Genomic DNA, 17325 nt, shown 5'->3' with positions numbered 1-17325 from the left:
GAAAACTGCAATCAATTGTCATAAAGTGGCAGAACCATCAAAATAAATGCAATGGCAACAACGGGGGGGGGGGGGAATAGAAAGCAACAGTGTGGAGGCTACATTGTATCTGTAGCTAAGGCAGAAGGCTGTGAGCCTGAGGCGTGCCTGGTGTAACAAAGTAAAGCACAAAGAGGGTGTCAGAGACAGGACTGGGCCCAGTTGCTCCTTGAGGTTATCAGAGGCACTAAAAGGCCTCATTCTAAAAGCCACTGTGATCTCGGCAGGTCCCCAGTCACAGCCACTCAGGAAAAACCCAGATGGGTAGATGGGCACACAGCACATGGAGGCATTACTGGTGTCATGTGGTAGGAGCTGCTCTTCCTTTAGGGATCCAGTGTGGCAGGCTGAGTGTGAAGTAGAAGCAACCCCCACCGGGCCTGGTAGGAGGCCTGACTTTGGACCTGAGCTGAGCTTCAGAGGATGAGGAGGAATTTGCCAGAAGACCAAGGCAAGGACAAGGAGAACCTCAGAGGTGCAATGTGTGCACAGTGTGTGAAGGGGCACCCAGGAGGAAAGCACAGTCAAATATTATCAAACGGTAGAGATTATATGGTGGTAGCCTCTCACTCAGGACAAGGAATAATTTTCTGACAATGGAATGGGCCACCTGGGTGACCTGTCACTGAAAAATGCCAACAGAGGCTGCATGTCGGCCCATTAGCCATGTGGTAGAGAGCATTTGGCAATCAAGCCACAGGAAGCCAGACCTATGGACAGGAAGGGCAGGCCCTGCTGGTGAGAGTCTCTCCCCAATGCCTTGGTGTTTCTGGTGGCCCCGCCTTCCTTCTGAGGTGGGGAGAACGAGGGCGGGCTGACCCTCAGCCTCCCCGCGTGGGTCTTGGCATTTCCAAGAAGGGAGAGACGGGACATAGGGCTCCCTCCCCATCTATGAACCACAGCGTGGCAGCTGACTGGAAGGGCAGCCTCAAGGTCCCCATCCCTTTCCCAGCTAGGGTGACCGACTTATCCCAGTTTACCCTGGACTTTCTCAGTTAAGTGTTACAGTCTGAGTTTTGCGCCGAAAAATCATTAATCTGCCATTCTGCTTCTGTAAAACCTGCTTGCTCCTGCTTGCTACCCCCAACACAGAAATTCCTAAGTGACTGCAACACCCATGTTCTGCGTAAAATGATTACAGCCCCCACGTTTTGCGTGAAGCTATTACAACACTCATGTTTTGCATGAACAAGATATGGCCCAGAGCAGAAACTGCCCAGATCCTGTTACACCAAAGATAAGAAAATGATATAATGCTTACTCAAGGCTTTTTGTACACGTGCTTGCTCTGTCTTAGTAATTGTCCACCCACAAACTTACAATATAAAACTTTATGTTTCAAAGGCTCACCACTGCTTTCTGTGCCGCCTTTGGGCAGTGCAAAGGATAGTCACTGGCCAGCTAATAAAGACTCCTGATTTGGCTCAATTCGGTCTTTAGGTGGTCATTTCTCGCATCTCAGACCATAACATAATACAGCCCCTCAGTATTGGGGAAACCAGAAGGTTTCATCATCCCAATTAATGGCCCTAGTTCTTTCCCCAGGACACACACCCACTCGCTCCCAGCATCTTTTCCTTGCTTAATTAAACCTATCTGCCCTGCTTGAAGCGAGGCAGCGGGGTGGACCTGGGCTCTCTTTGTGGCATTCGGTGACACGCAATGCTGGCTAACTGAGCACCTGGTATGAACCCTGCCCCATAGACTCTGCTTTCTGGGCAGTTGGATAAAAATTCCACAAATAAGGAACTAGACCATTTCCAATGACTGTGGAGTAAATTACCCCAAATCTTAGCACCTTGAAACTATAAACATTTACTATCTCTCACAGTTCCTATGGGTCAGGAATTCTGGAGTGAGTGGTTAGCTGGGATGGTTCGGGCTCAAGGTCTCTCGCAAAATTGCAGTCAAGATGTCAGCTGGGGCTGTGGTCATCTGAAGACTCGACTGAGGCTGGAGAATCTGCTGGCAAGTTAGTGCTGGTTGTTGGCAGGTGGCCTCAGTTCCTTGCCACGTGGACTTCTCCAAAGGGCTGCTTGAATGTCCTCACTACATGGCAGCTGGCTTCCCTCAGAGCAGTGATCCAAGAGAGAGTAACATAGAGCTTTCAAGCATGTTTATTTTAATTTTTAATATTTTTTTGAATACTTTTTACCTGGAGCAATGCCCAAGAAGCCTTGGGCAAGTGGACTCCTCAAGCATGTTTATGACCTTGGAAGTCACACTCTGTCATGTCTGCGTATCTCATTGATTAGATATGTCAGCCTTGCTCAGTGGGAGTGGGCTGGATAAAAGTGTGAATACTGGCTGGGAGCAGTGGCTCATACCTGTAATCCCAGCACTTTGGGAGGCTGAGGCCAGGAGTTCAAATCCAGCCTGAACAACATCGCAAGACCCTTATCTCTACAAAAAATAAAAAAATTAGCCAGACATGGTGGTGCATGCCTGTAGTCCCAGCTACTCAGGAGGCTGAGGCAGGAGGATTGCTTGAGCCCAGGAGTTTGAGGTTGCAGTGAGCTATGATGACATCACTGCACAGTAGCCCGGATGACAGAGTGAGAGCTGACCCATCCTTTCCTGCCCTATTCCTTCCCAAAGCTGCCCTCACAGAATCCGCCTTTATAACTCTTTGCCAAGGCCTGCTGTCCAATCCGCAAAATGAAATGAGAGGAGCCTTGGACAAAGACAGATGGGCAGAGCTGGGAGGAGAGAAGCAGGCAGGTTCATAAGTGTAAAATATCGACAAACCTGCCATCATCTATTCCCTGGGACAAATAGATCATCAGCAAATGGGCTGTAGACGAGCGAAGAGACAAATTACCCAGCTGTGGCAGTGTCACCTGCTCCTTATTGATGGGCTTTTACGCTCAGGCCCAACTGCTCTCTGAGAACTGTATCCCTGAGCTCCTATGAGACCCCAAGCTGGAGGGACAGAGACAAGAAAGCTTTTATGTCTCAACTGGGGCATGAGCCACAAGGTCAAGTCCAAGTCTTTCTGTATGGTGTATCATAGGCAGATACGAATTATGTGACTTTGACACATTGCCACATAAAAACATTAACAAAGCACCACGCCGTGTATAAATTACAAAGAATACAAATGCCAGGAAAAAAAATTAACCAGTTAAGTATTGATCAATTTCAAAGCTGTGGGAGCAGAATGAATTATAAACTGTGTTTATGCTATTGCCACAAGGTGGCGCCACTTTAGCCAGGAAACGAGCCAATCACACACCGTTGGCATAATTTGGACCCTTAGCGACTGCTTTTTGTGATTATTGAGATGTTATTTGGTCATTCACTGTTACTATAAAACACTTTAAGAAGCTATAACAACATCATCCAAGCATTCATGAAGTAGATGCTAGTGCTAAAAAGCATGCCCCCAAATCAATACCTTTGGAGTGAATATTGGACATGATAAAATACCATGAAGAAGACCGAACCAGCTCTGTGACAGGTGGTGATGTTAATTTAGGAGACTGCCCTCGGGTAGAGATAGTGCCTCAAAGATACAAAGCAAGATCAAAAGCAAAAATGTGGTATGATGGTTGTGTAGATTTATGAGCAATGTGAGTGCATTTCATCTCCTACTTGTATTCTTGGAATACAAAGTTTTGAATCATATGAAGTTTACAGAAGGCATCCTTCTTGTAAAATATGGCTTCCCTGGACCTCCCCAGCTATCCTGGCATACATACAGCTGCTGGAGGCCACTCCTGGAAGGCGGGTGCTCTGGGTTGAATTGTGTCCTGACAAAAAAGAGATGTTGATGTCCTAACCCCCAGTACCTTGGAACGTGACCTTATTTGGAAATAGGATCTTGACAGAGGTAATGAAGTTAAAATGAGGTCATTGGTGTGACCCCTAATCCATTATGACTAATGTCCTTATAAAAAGGGGAAATTTGGACAGGTATGGTGGCTCATGCCTGTAAGCCTAGAGCTCTGGGAGGCCGAGGTGGGAGGATCGCCTGAGGCCAGTGTTATGCAAGGCCACCCCTTTCAGTCAGGAGTTCGAGACTCTATCTTTACCAAAACTAGAAAAAATTAGCCAGGTGTGGTGGCACGCCTGTAGTCCCAGATACTTGGGAGGCTGAGGCAGGAGGATCGATTGAGCCCAGGAGTTTGAGGCTGCAGTGAGCTATGATGATGCCACTGCACTCTAGCCTGGGTGACAGAGTGAGACTCTGTCTCAAAAAAAAAAAAAAAAAAAAAGCCACCTCCAGCTGTAGCCTGCCTGCCTCTTCCATTAAGTGACATCCTGGGAAAAATCAAAGATCTGCTGCAATTCTGGCCTGAAGGGAATAGGGTGAATACTAGTTATTTCCAAAGATGTTCTAGGTTCAGAAAGGAGTTACACCTGCATTCAGGAGTGCCTCAGAGTAGTGCCTAGGTAAAGCCTCCTGACTATGCAAAAATCACCTGGGCTAGGTGACGTTGAATGAGTCAAGTCACTCCCTGAGCCCCAGGCTACAGATAGGCAAGAACTTCTTAGTTTGCTTAGCTTCTGTCTCCACCCCATTCCAACAACAATGTGATGGATCTAGATCATAGGTCCAGTCCTGAGAAAACATAAGACAAACCCCACATTGAGAGACATTCCACAAATACTTTATCGATACTCTTTAAAAGTGCCAAGGTCATGAAAAACAAGGAAAGACTGAGGAGCCATGATAGACCACAGGAGACTAAGGAGAAATAACAAATGCTACGTGGAATCTGGATAAGTTCCTGGAACGGAAAATGGAGTCGTGGGAAAATGGTGAAATTTGAATGTGGTCTTTAGGTTAGCTTATAGTAGCATATCAATGTTAATTTCTTTCTTTCTTTTTTTTTTTAAATAGAGACAGAGTCTCACTCTTGCTCAGACTGGTCTCGAACTCCTGGCCTCAAGTGATCCTCCCACCTCGGCCTCCCAGAGTGCTAGGATTACAGGCATGAGCCACTGCACCTGGCCAATTTCTTGATAACTGATCATCATATTATGATTAAGTAAGATGTCAGGGGATGCCGAGTGAGAGATATAGGGAAACTCTACTATTTTCGCAACTTTTAAGTCTAATATTAGCTCAAAATAAAACATTTATAAATTACATGTATTAAAACATACTTTGTTATATATAGTATTGACCAAAGAAAAACAAATAAATTTATTTATTTTTTCTTTTTTCTCACTGATTATCCATGTGCAAAAACAAATAAATTTAAATAGTCTTTAAGTAAGGGATCTATGACTGTGTAAGAAGAAATGCAGCTAGTGTAACAAACAGTAAGTGGGTGGGGGGGAAAAGTCACTGCAAAGAATAAGGACAGGAAGAATAAGATAAAGCCAAAGATGAGGCAAGGCAGGTACAATTGCCAGAGGCAGACTTCAAATCTGGCTCTGAGCTTCCCAACAGCAAATGCCAAGAAGGAAACAAGATTGGTTACATGAGTCACATGGGTGTAAGAGAGAAAAATAAAAAATTTACATCCATATATGGAGTCCTGTGCAGCCCTTAGAAAATTATGTGATAGACTATTTAAGGACAGGTGAAGCTAATCATGACATATTAATGAATGCAAAATTAACAAATTATAAAATAACGCGTAGTGTATGCAAGCAGCAAGTGGATTATGTGAATTTTTTTTTTTTTTTTTTTTTTTGAGACAGAGTCTCTCTCTCTTGCCCGGGCTAGAGTGCCGTGGTGTCAGCCTAGCTCACAGCAATCTCAAACTCCTAGGCTCAAGCCATCCTTCTGCCTCAGCCTCCCGAATAGCTGGGACTACGGGCATGTGCCACCATGCCCGGCTAATTTTTTTCTATATATATTTTTAACTATCCAGATCATTTTTTTCTATTTTTAGTAGAGACGGGGGTCTGACTCTTGCTCAGGCTCGTCTGGAACTCCTGAGCTCAAAGAATCTGCCCGCCTCGGCCTCCCAGAGTGCTAGGATTATAGGCATGAGCCACCGCACCCAGCCATGAATTATGGAATGTTTAATAGCATCCTGGGCTTTTAGCCGTAGAGGCCAGGAGCATTCTCCAGTTGTGACAAGCAAAAAAGTCTCCAGGTATTGCCAAATGACCCTTATAGGGCAGGGACCATCCTTTGAGAATCACTGCTGTGTGGAAGAGTGGAGGAACAAATCGTACATCAGGTGAGATGTGGATTAAACCAGTAATACTAGATGCAAATTGCAGCTCTACCAATTATGATCTTGGGTAAATTACCTCATTTCAGCCTTATCCAGTTTCCTCATATATAAACTTAGGATATAACACCTACCAAACAAGGCTTTGAAAAAGATCAGAAGAAATAAAACATGCAAAACACTTTGCAGAGTGCCTTATATGGTAAGCACTCAATGTATGATAGCTACTAATATGGTCGAGACCATTGTTGAGACCATAAGTATTTTCTGTTGTTCTTTACTTATTCATTCAACGTTATTTATTAACTGGTGTCTTTGTGCCAGATCTTAATGAGCTCTACCTGAATTATTCCTCCTCCAACCCTTACCTGATAGGGACTATTGTCATCTGTGTTTATTTTTTGTGAATAGTATTTTTAATACCAGCACAATACTCCATCATATCTGTTTTTGTTCCTGGCCCTGACCTCCCTTCTGAGTTCCAGACCCACATATCTACCTGGATGTCCTCCCAGGAACATTAAATTTGGCATGTTTGCCCATTTAGCCCACTGCCGAACACCTAGTAAGTCTTTCCATAAAAATGAGCTATTTCTGGTCATAGATGTTATTTTTTAGCTCCTGCTGTCTGATTCACCTCCTTTTGCTACTCCTCAGTGGGTTCCCAGAGTCACTTATTTTCTGTCAGCAGCCTTGGCCCTGGGTTTAAGGCCTGATTTGTCATCCCTATGGGGAGCGCAGAGGAGAATCCAGCTTGGTTCTCCCACCCGCAGGGAAGAACTGAAGCAATGAAAATGGAGACACTCCCACGGCAGGCCCACACTGCCCTAAACAATCAGTTTGGTGGGGAGAATTTGCTAGCAGTAAGCAGGCCATAAAGTTCCCACAGTAGCCTCAGCCTCACTGGGTGTGCCGGCAATGATTCCTGGGGCTTGGCTCGTGCTTCCTGGCACTGCAGGGGCCTGTGCAAAAGAGCTAGATTTATGTTATTAGTATAGTTATTGCAACAGTGTCTGCTGAGTGCTCCGGAACTGTAATTCACATTTCTTGAGGCTGCAATAGGGAGAATTGGAAAGCCACAACCAGGGAAGCAGGGCTGGACAGTGGTAATACCAGTATGTGCTGGGTGGGATAGACCTGGGTCCAAGCTCTAACTTTGCTTCTCAGTCTCTGGGTTATAGCCGGCAAGTGGCTCCATTACGCCGAGTCTCCCTGGCGTGGGGGTGATGCTAACCACAGTTAACACTAACACATGAGATTGTCTCTATTTGACCATTAAGAGCTACTTAAAATATAGAATTTGTTAGTTTTTTAAATACAGAAAGGTATCATTCCCTCCTCATTATAACACTTGATGGCATTGAAAAAATAAATAATACACGTCATATGGTTGGAAAATGCAAATCATACATACATTACAAAATGAAAAACGCTTTCATTGTCCCACCCTCCTTGATCTACAACTACAGCAAATTTCACAGGATTCAACTTAGTGTCAGCCACCATTCTAAAGGCTTCTATGTATTCAACGTGCCTAAATTTCTCAACAACCCCATGACGTAGGTACAATCAGTAATAATAATTCCCCTAAACAGCAGCAGAAGGATCTGGCGGGAAAGTGCCAACTTAACAGGCCTCCACGAAGTGTTTTAAAAGTTTGGGAAACACAGAGGTCAGTATATGCAATTGATTCAGTGCCAAACATGAATATCCGCCATCCCCTGTGGCGCCACTAGGTCCGACGGGCAGCTCCTCACTGGACCAGAGAAAGACCTGATTCCCCCGTCCCGGGACCAGCCTCTACGTGGACCCGGGAAAGGCGCGCCGGGGTCCGCCACGTCAACCAGTCCTGCTACAGTAGGTGTATCCCTACGAACAAAAGCGTTCGGAGTGACTGCCGCTATAGCCACTCAACGCCGAGCCCAGGCCCGCCTGTCCAGTGAGAACGGAACTTCCAATTGGTGGAGTCGACCCGAAGGAGGCGGGACGGAGAGGGAAAGTCCTGCCTCCCTTTGACATTCTCAGCCAATCGGGGCGTCTGGGAGGCAGCCGCCGGGTTGGGTTGCACTGCGTGTGGGGACCTGGGAGGCCTGAGGGCGGGGCGGGGAGTAGGCCCTGGTCTGCGGGGAGGGGACGCTTCCCGCGGGTGCGCGGAGCGAGGACGGTGACAGCCACGCGCGCGCGTGCGCGCCCGGCTGCCGCGCGGCCCCGCGACTGCCGTCGGCCGCTGCCGTCTAGGGTTCGCGTCTCCGGGCGTCCCTGGCGGCCCCGGCCCGAGCCCTGGAGAGCCAGATCGCGTCCGCCCCGTCGGTCCCAGCTCGCGTCCCCTCCCCGCCACCGTCAGGGCCTGTCCCCCAGATCCCCTTTCCGCCCGGGGCAGGGTCCTCGCGGCCCATGCTGGCCGCTGGGGACCAGCGCAGCCCAGATCGCTCCGAGGCCGGCCGGCCGGCCACCATGGTGGCCCTGAGGCCTGTGCGGCTCCTCCAGGGGGGCTAACAGGCCCAGAGCGCAGGCCTTGGGGCGCGAGGGTCCCGGGCCTGAGCCCCGCGCCATGGCCGGGGCCATCGCTTCTCGCATGAGCTTCAGCTCTCTCAAGAGGAAGCAGCCCAAGACGTTCACCGTGCGGATCGTCACCATGGACGCTGAGATGGAGTTCAATTGCGAGGTAACCGGCCGGCGCCCCGACGGGCTGCGGCGAGGAGCCCGCGGAATCCCAGCTATGGGGCCCTGGCGCGTGTCTGACACGGACCAGGGCGCCCTCGCCGCGGTGACAGTCGAGGTGGAAGCTTGAAGGATTCAGTTTATATCATCTTCGGGGCTTAGATAGAGACATACAAAACTGGAAGGGGCCATCTAGGCCCAAATCCTCGTGTTAAAAGATTATTGCTGCTTTTTTTCCTGGGGCTTTTGGGTTTAGCACTTCCTGAAGGTTGTGTTTTCATTCATTGTTATTGGAAGGGGCTGGAAGCTTCCCTGGTAGCAAATTCTGGATTTCAGTGTCAGACTTAAGCTTAAACTCTAGGGAGTTTTTGTTGTTGTTGTTGTTGTTGTTGTTTTACTTCTTTAGGTAATATTGTTATGTACCCAGGTATTAAAAGTTGCATCTTTTTTGTTGGAAAGCCTACACTTGTTTCCCTTTTCTAAAGTTTATACATTCTGGAAAAAACTCTGAGGAAAGAGGGGACGATGTCTTATACTTACTTTCCGTATTGTTTCCATCATGATGATAAAAGCTATCATTTGTTGAATACTTTCTAAGCACCAGACATTTGCACATTTAATCCTTACAACAATTCAGTGAGGTAGGTACCCCAAATCCAGTAAATGGCAAAGTGGGGATTTGAACGGAGCTTAAGGCCAATACAGTACTGCTTCTCAAGTAATGTAAGTTCTTGCTACTCAGAGTGTGGTTTGTGGACGAGCAGCACTGGCAACAGTAACCTAAATCAGAGGTTGGCATACTTTTTCTGTGCTGGGCAATGTAGTAAATATTTTTAGCTTTACAGGCTAGAGGGTTTCTCTTGGAACTACTCAAGTCTTTAACATTATAATACAAAAGCAGCCTTAGACAGGATGGACTTGCAGCATAACTGTGAGGAGCCCCACTGATCCATTCCCCTGTAAAATTAGTGAAAATTATTATTATTATTATTATTTTATTTCATCTTATTGTTATGGGGGATACAGTGAAAATTATTTTTAAAAATGCCACTCTTGGAGGCTGGGCATGGTGCCTCACGCCTGTCATCCTGGCACTCTGGCAGGCCCAGGTGCGAGGATCACTTGAGGTCAGGAGTTCAAGACCAGCCTGAGCAAGAATGAGACCCCGTCTCTACTAAAAAATAGAAAGAAATTAGCTGGACAACTAAAAATAGAAAAAATTAGCCGGGAATGGTGGCGCATGTCTATAGTCCCAGCTATTCGGGAGGCTGAGGCAGGAGGATTGCTTGAGCTCAGGAGTTTGAGGTTGCTGTGAGCCTGGCTGATGCCATGGCACTCTAGCCTGGGCAACAGAGACTCTTTTGAGACTCTGATCTCAAACAAACAAACAAACAAACAAAAAACAGCAAGTCTTGGCCAGGCACAGTGGCGCATACCTATAATCCCAGCATTTTGAGAGGTGGGGATGGGAGAATTGCTTGAGGCCAGGAGTTTGAGATCAGCCTGGGCAACATAGTGAGACCCCATCTCTACAAAAAAATTTAAAAAATTAGCTAGGTGTAGTGGCGCATGCCTGTAGTCCTAGCTATTTGAGAAGCTAAGGCAGGAGGATCGCTTGAGCCCAGGACTTTGAGGCTGTGGTGAGCTATGATTGTGCCTGTGCATAGCCACTGCACTCTAGCCTAGGCAACAATGAGACCCCGTCTCAAAAAAAAAAAAAAAAAAAAAAAAGAAGCAACTATTTAAACCTTTTAGAAATAGTACTAAGGGCAACAAATGAAGAAACACCTATTCAAGAAAATCTACAAAAATTCAGTAAGAAAGGCAAGAAACTATGGTATTTGAACTAAGACCATTCCCTCCCTTCCTAATCCCAGCTTAGTGAGGTAGAGATTTTACGCCAGACTGCTGCAACCTTAAGACAGGGTACCCTCTCTCCCGTCTTCCAGTCAGAGGGCTTTCTTCCCAGAAAGAGCAGTACTTCAGGATTTCTTGTCCTACCCAGAGCTACTTGTTGCTGAGGCTAAGTCCTGTGTGAGTGTACTTGAAAGATGGGGCTCCCTTCTTCCATTTAGTTAGTGCCTACTGTGGAATAGGGCTGCACCTTGGGCATGGCACACTGAGATTACTGAGGCCCCAGTTCTTGCTCCAGCCGTGGCTTACTGGTGGTGGTTCTATGGCAGGAGAGGCAAGATGAGACTTCAGGTTACTGTGTTCCCCCTGCTCCCTCCCACCAAGTGCTCAGTCCCCAGAGTCGGGGTATCTCTCAGGGAGGAGCTTGCCGAGAATCCCTCCTCCAGCTCCAGAGCCCTGCCTCATATTTTGCTTGAGAGAAACAGGTCTTAAAACACATAGTTGCTAATTTCTTCTCAATGGAAATGACTTCATTTGCAACACACTGTTGGAGGAGTTCATGCCTAAGGGCACCCTCGAGAACAGTGGAGGTTTTGGTAAGAGGCAACTGTGAGATTTATTGATTTAATAAAGATACAACCTAGACTGTAGGCCTCCTGGTTTATTGGAAGGAAATGGGGAATAAGACAGCTGGGAGGAGGCCTCCTGGGGTCAGAACAAATATCAAACATTGACCTTAGACCTCCGGGGTGATGGATGTCCTCATTGCCCTTGTTTGATCATGCATGTTGTATGCATGTGTCAAAATACCAAGGCACCCCCAAAATATGTACAACTGTTATGAATCAATAAAAAACAATTTTTAAAAAGTTTGTGGCAAAGCTGGAAAAAACATGATTTTCTTCAAACAGCCACAGTTTAATTGGATGAGTTTGTAGAACAAGTTATGCGTCCGAGCATTGTTGAAAATAATTGAACAATAAGCCACAATTAGTGGAGTTTAATAACTGAGTGTGGTCAAGGAAAGAGAAGAAGAGAGCCCCATCAAAATGCTGTCATCCCAGGATGATTGTGGGCATACTCAAAGCTGCGCCTCCCCAAGGAGCAACGTTATAGGTCTTAAGACTGTGTGTGGGAAATAGTTTTCACTAAAATAATTCAGCTGGTCACTAAACAAATAAATAAGTCCTAGAGAGGGGGAGACCAGTCCCCAGAGTTGGTACAATGTATTACATTATCAAGAATGTTCAGTTTCCAACAAAAATTATGAGACATGCAAAGAAACATTGAAGTATTACCCATATACTGGGGAGAAAGCTGGCAAAAGGAATTGCCTGTGAGAGTGACTAGTGGTCAGATTTAACAAAAAAGGCTTCAAACTAGCCATTATAAATGTGTTCACCGAACTAAAGGAAAGCTTGATGACAAAGAATTAAAAAAAGTATGATAAGCTATTGCATCAAATAGAGAATATCAGTAAGGAGATAGGAATTATAAAGAAGAATCAAAATTCTGGAGGTGAAAGTACAATAACTGGCCGGGTACAGTGGCTCATGCCCATAATCCTAGTACTGTGGGAGGCTGAGGTGGGAGGATCACTTGAGGCCAGGAGTTTGAGACCAGCTCTGAGCAAGAGCGAGACCCCATCTCTACTAAAAATAGGCATGGTGGCATGCGCCTGTAGTCCTAGCTACTTGGGAAGCTGAGGCAGGAGGATCACTTGAGCCCAGGAGTTTGAGGTTGCTGTGAGCTAGGGCTGATGCCACGGTACTCTAACCTGGGCAACAGTGTGAGACTCTGTCTCAAAAAAAAAAAAAACAAACCAAAAGAAAAACAAAGTACAATAGCTAAATTAAATTAATAATTAATTTAATTAATTAATAATTAAATTATTAGTGAATTAAAAAATTCACCAGAGGGACTCCATAGTAGATTTGAATTGGCAGAAGAAAGAATTAGTGAACTTGAAAATAGAGTGATAAGGACTATGCATACTGAAGAATAGAAAAAAAATGAAGAAAAATGAGGAGAGCCTCAGAGAAATATGGGAGATCATTGCAACATATGCATAATAGGAGCACCAGAGGAGAAGGGAGAAAAAGAAGCAGAAAAAATATCTGAAAAAATAATGGCTATAACTTCCTGAATTTATTGGAAAATATTAACTTACATGTTCAGAAAGCTCAGTGAATTCCAAGTGGATAAATACAGAGATCCACAAAAAGACACATCATAATAAAAATGGTGAAGGTCAAAGAGAAGAAGAAAATCTTAAAAGCATAAAGAGAAAAATGACTTATCACTTTCAAGGGAGCCCTAATAAGATTAACAGCTAATTTCTCAGCAGAAATTATGAAGGCCTGAGGCAGTGGGATAACATATTCAAAATGCTCAAGGAAAAATCCTGTCAACTAAGAATCCTTTATCTAGCAAAGCTGGGCAGAGTTGAAATGGACACTTCAAAAATGAAGAGGAAATGAAGACTTTCCCAGATACACAAAAACGGAGAGAATTCATTTCTCAAAGACCTGCCTTACAAGAGAAGTACTAAAGGGAATTCTTCAGGCTGAAAGCAAGTGACCCCAGACAGTAATTTATTCATTTATTTATTTTTAGAGATGGGGTTTCACTCTGTCGCCCAGGCTAGAGTGCACTAACACCACCATAGCTCGAGCAATCCTCCTATGTCAGCCTCCCAAGTAGCTAGGACTACAGGCACACACTGCCATGCACAATTGTGTAAATAATATGTATATAATGTACTACTGGGCTTGTAACATATAGAAATGTAATATACATGTAATACATTTGCCAACAATGGCACTATGGAGGTGGGTGGGAGCAAATCTGTAATGGGCTAAGGAAATGACCACAGATGGTAAAATAATAACTTTAACAATGTATTATTGGGAATGTAAGTTTAATAGATGTATATTTAATTTATTTATTTATTTATTTATTTTTTATTTTTATTTTTTTGAGACAGAGTCTCACTCTGTTGCCCAGGCTAGAGTGAGTGCCGTGGCGTCAGCCTAGCTCACAGCAACCTCAAACTCCTGAGCTCAAGCGATCCTCCTGTCTCAGCCTCCCTAGTAGTTGGGACTACAGGCATGCACCACCATGCCCGGCTAATTTTTTTCTATAGTTTTAGCTGTCCATATAATTTCTTTCTATTTTTAGTAGAGATGGGGTCTCGCTCTTGCTCAGGCTGGTCTCGAACTCCTGAGCTCAAACGATCCGCCCACCTCGGCCTCCCAGAGTGCTAGGATTACAGGCGTGAGCCACCGCGCCCGGCCTGTATATTTAATTTAATAGATATATGTATAACCTTAATACCATGAAAAAGGGGGAAGGGAATTGAGCTACGTAGGAGTAATGTTTCTGTATATCACTGGAATTAAGCTAGTATAAATCTGAAGCTGATTCTGATATGTTAGGATTATATAATAAACTCTAGAGCAACCACTAAAAAAGAAAAATCTAAAAAAAGTGAAATAATCATAAAAAAATAAAATTAAATGTTTCATTAGAAAATACTCACTTAAAGTAAGAGAAGGCTGGGCACGGTGGCTCATGCCTGTAATCCTAGCGCTCTGGGAGGCCAAGGTGGGCAGATTGTTTGAACTCAGGAGTTCGAGACCAGCCTGAGCAAGAGTGAGACCCTGTCTCTACTAAAAATAGAAAGAAATTATATGGACAGTTAAAAATATATATAGAAAAATTAGCCGGGATGGTGGTGCATGCCTGTAGTCCCAGCTACTCAGGAGGCTAAGACAGGAGGATTGCTTGAGCCAGGGGTTTGAGGTTGCTGTGAGCTAGGCTGATGCCACGGCACTCTAGCCCAGGCAACAGAGTGAGACTCTGTCTCAAAATAAATAAATAAATAAATAAAGTAAGAGAAAATAGTAAAGGAGGAATAAAGGAACAAAAAGATGTGAAACACATAGAAAAAAAGTAAAATGGCAGTTTAATGCCAAATAATTAAATAACTTCGATAAAATGGACAAATTTTTAGAAAGAAATAAACTACCAAAATAGACCTATAACAAGTGAAGAGATTAAATTAGTAATAAATAAAAGCCCAGGCTCTACCCACTAGAGGCCCAGATGGCTCACTAGTAAACTTTTACCAATGATTTCAAGAAGAATTGATATAATTCTTCACAAACTTTTTCTTTGAGACAGAGTCTCACTCTGTCACCCAGGCTGGAGTGCAGTGATGCTATCATAGCTCACTGCAGCCTAGAACTCCTGGGCTCAAGAGATCCTCCCACCTCAGCCTCCCGAGTAGCTGGGACTACAGGTGTGCACCACCATGCCTGGCTAATTTTTTAAATTTTTTATAAAGACAGGGTCTCCTCATGTTGCCCAGGCTGATCTCTAGCTCCTGGCCTCAAGCAGTCCTCCCCCCTCAGCCTCCCAAATGAATTGTACACCTTAAATGGATGAATTTTAAGGTATGTGAATTATATCTCAATAAAACTGTTACAAAAAAACTTCAGACAAAATGTAAACAGTGGGCACACCTCTGTTCTAAAAAAACTTTATTTATGGACGCAGACATTTGAATTTCATATAATTTTAACAACTATTGAAAATTTCTTTTTAACCATTTAAAAATATAAAAATTGTTCTTAGCTGTCAGACTGTACAAGAACAGGTGGTAGATTGGATTTGTCCTGTGGGCCATAGTTTGCTGACTTCTGACCTAAGTTACTGGATGGCTGTTTGATAAATGTTATGAGAGAGTAAGAAACTGCCCATAGAGAAAAGGGTTTTGTATGACATTTCTTCAGCCATAATTTTGCCAGGAAGGGCTCTTCTTTTTCCTTCTTTAGACAGATATCAGACCTAAAGATGATGGACAGTATCATCAGCTAGAACAAGGTTTTTCAATCTTGGCATTTTGGCTGGATAATTCTTTGGGGGAGTTGTCCTGTGCATTGTAGGATGCTTAGCAGGATCTCTGACCTCTACCCACTAGATGCCAGTAGCATCCCCCGACCCGCCCCAGTTCTTGTGACAACGAAAAATGTCTTCAGAGGGAGGACACCCTCCCATCTCCTCTCTCTCTTTGCCCCAGCCCCCACTCCACTGTGGCACTGAGAATCACTGATCTATAGAAAAGGAAAATAGTGGTGACATTCAGAGAGGCAAAATGGTATAGGGCAGAGTTTGCCAAACTTTAATGTTTACATCAATGATCTGAGGATCTTGGCAAAATGTAGGTTCTGGGGTGGGACTGAGAATTCTGCTTTCTGACGAGCTCCCAGGTGATGCCAATGCTGCTGGTCCAGGGACCACACTTTGAGTAGCAAAGCAGCTGTACAATAGAAAGTGCATGGGCTTTGAAATCAGACAGACCTGGGCTTGAATTACAGTTGAACTACTTCCACCTTGGACGAGATACTTAAGCTCTCTGGAGCTTAGTTTTCACATCAGCAAAGGGGGACTAATAATACTGACCCTGTAGAATTGCTATGAGGATTCTTGAAATGCATAGTGCCTGGCAGAAAGGAAGAAATAGAAGGGACTATATATAACTGGCCTAAATAAGGAGGCTCCGATCACCATGGGCACTGCCCTGTTGTGATTTGTCAAGCTATCGCATCTCACTGAACCTCAGATTTCCAGTGGAAATACCTATTTGTAAACGATGTTCAGATATTCTGTTGAAAGTAATAGTAGTTTGATTTATGATGATAGAGCTCAGAAGAGATTAGTTTTACTCTCCTGCTCTGTTTTTATGTCATATGTTAACTGAGCAAGGTGCCGATGCTAGGAGATGGCGGATGCACTTTGAAAAAAAGAAGAGAGATGGTACTTGTGGAATTCTTGACTTTATTGAGGTCAAATGTAGGTGGCTTTTCAAGAAGGACTCAATTTCAGAACCAGTGATAGTTAACATATGAGTCATGTTACCTTATGCTAGTAAGTTCAGACTTTTTTTTACTGCAGAGATAAGGGAAAAAAATCTCCTTCCTGCACTACTTGCTGCAATGCACAATTACTTTGATGCTTTGGAAGGTTTTTCTACTGGAAAAATTGGTTATTTGTCATTTTGAGAAAGTGGGTGCTGAATATAATTTGCCCGGAGGCTAAACGGTTATGTTATTTCTTATCTAGGCTGGAATTTTACTCTAATAATTCAATCTATCAGTAAGAGGAGCCACATATAAAAAAATTTCTCAAAATTGAGTTGTGAGAGATTCCAAAACCATCTTATATTGAAGCCTCCTTCTCCTGTTGGTTGGCATCCTAAATATTTTCACATAACCAAGTGGGATTATGATTGGATTAAATACCAACATCATAGATCATTCCAACATACAAGAAGTGGACATAGTTGTCCATAGGGGAAAGAACTTTCAAAAGAGGAAAACAGAAAGGACAACTCTGGTATTTATTATCAAAAAGGTCTTAAATCCTAGACTCCCTAAAGTTTAGGCAAGTGATCCCCTCTGAGGATGTAAACTCTGGGAGGGCAGTATGGTTATTTCATTTCATAGTTGTGCAGGGTAATAGTGCTGTACCCTATATAAGTGCACCGAGAAACTTTGTTCTCATTTCAGAAGAAAAACTGTCACCTACCTTTCTATCATTGGGCTCTGCCACAGGGTTTAGATGGCCTGGG

The 17325-nt window shown here is 44.4% G+C and overlaps 1 protein-coding gene across 8 annotated transcripts in view; it reads left to right on the top strand.

The window, feature by feature from the left end:
* The first annotated feature begins 8310 nt into the window (after positions 1–8310).
* The window catches only part of NF2 (NF2, moesin-ezrin-radixin like (MERLIN) tumor suppressor), a 74316-nt gene continuing 65301 nt past the window's right edge, over positions 8311–17325 (top strand). For 5 of the 8 annotated variants that reach the window (XM_069497470.1, XM_069497468.1, XM_069497462.1 and 2 more), the window contains exon 1: positions 8312–8841. In XM_069497470.1, the coding sequence (XP_069353571.1) occupies positions 8728–8841 (114 nt within the window). In that variant the 5' untranslated portion in view covers positions 8312–8727. Of the gene's footprint in view, positions 8842–17325 lie in introns of all 8 variants that reach the window. The other 3 variants (XM_069497464.1, XM_069497465.1, XM_069497463.1) reach the window with 1 other exon arrangement.

The sequence above is a fragment of the Eulemur rufifrons genome, chromosome 21, assembly GCF_041146395.1.
Source record: "Eulemur rufifrons isolate Redbay chromosome 21, OSU_ERuf_1, whole genome shotgun sequence".
Lineage (NCBI taxonomy): Eukaryota > Metazoa > Chordata > Mammalia > Primates > Lemuridae > Eulemur > Eulemur rufifrons.
The sequence above is the reverse complement of the archived record's forward strand: the minus strand, read 5'-3'. Positions and strand labels throughout refer to the sequence as shown.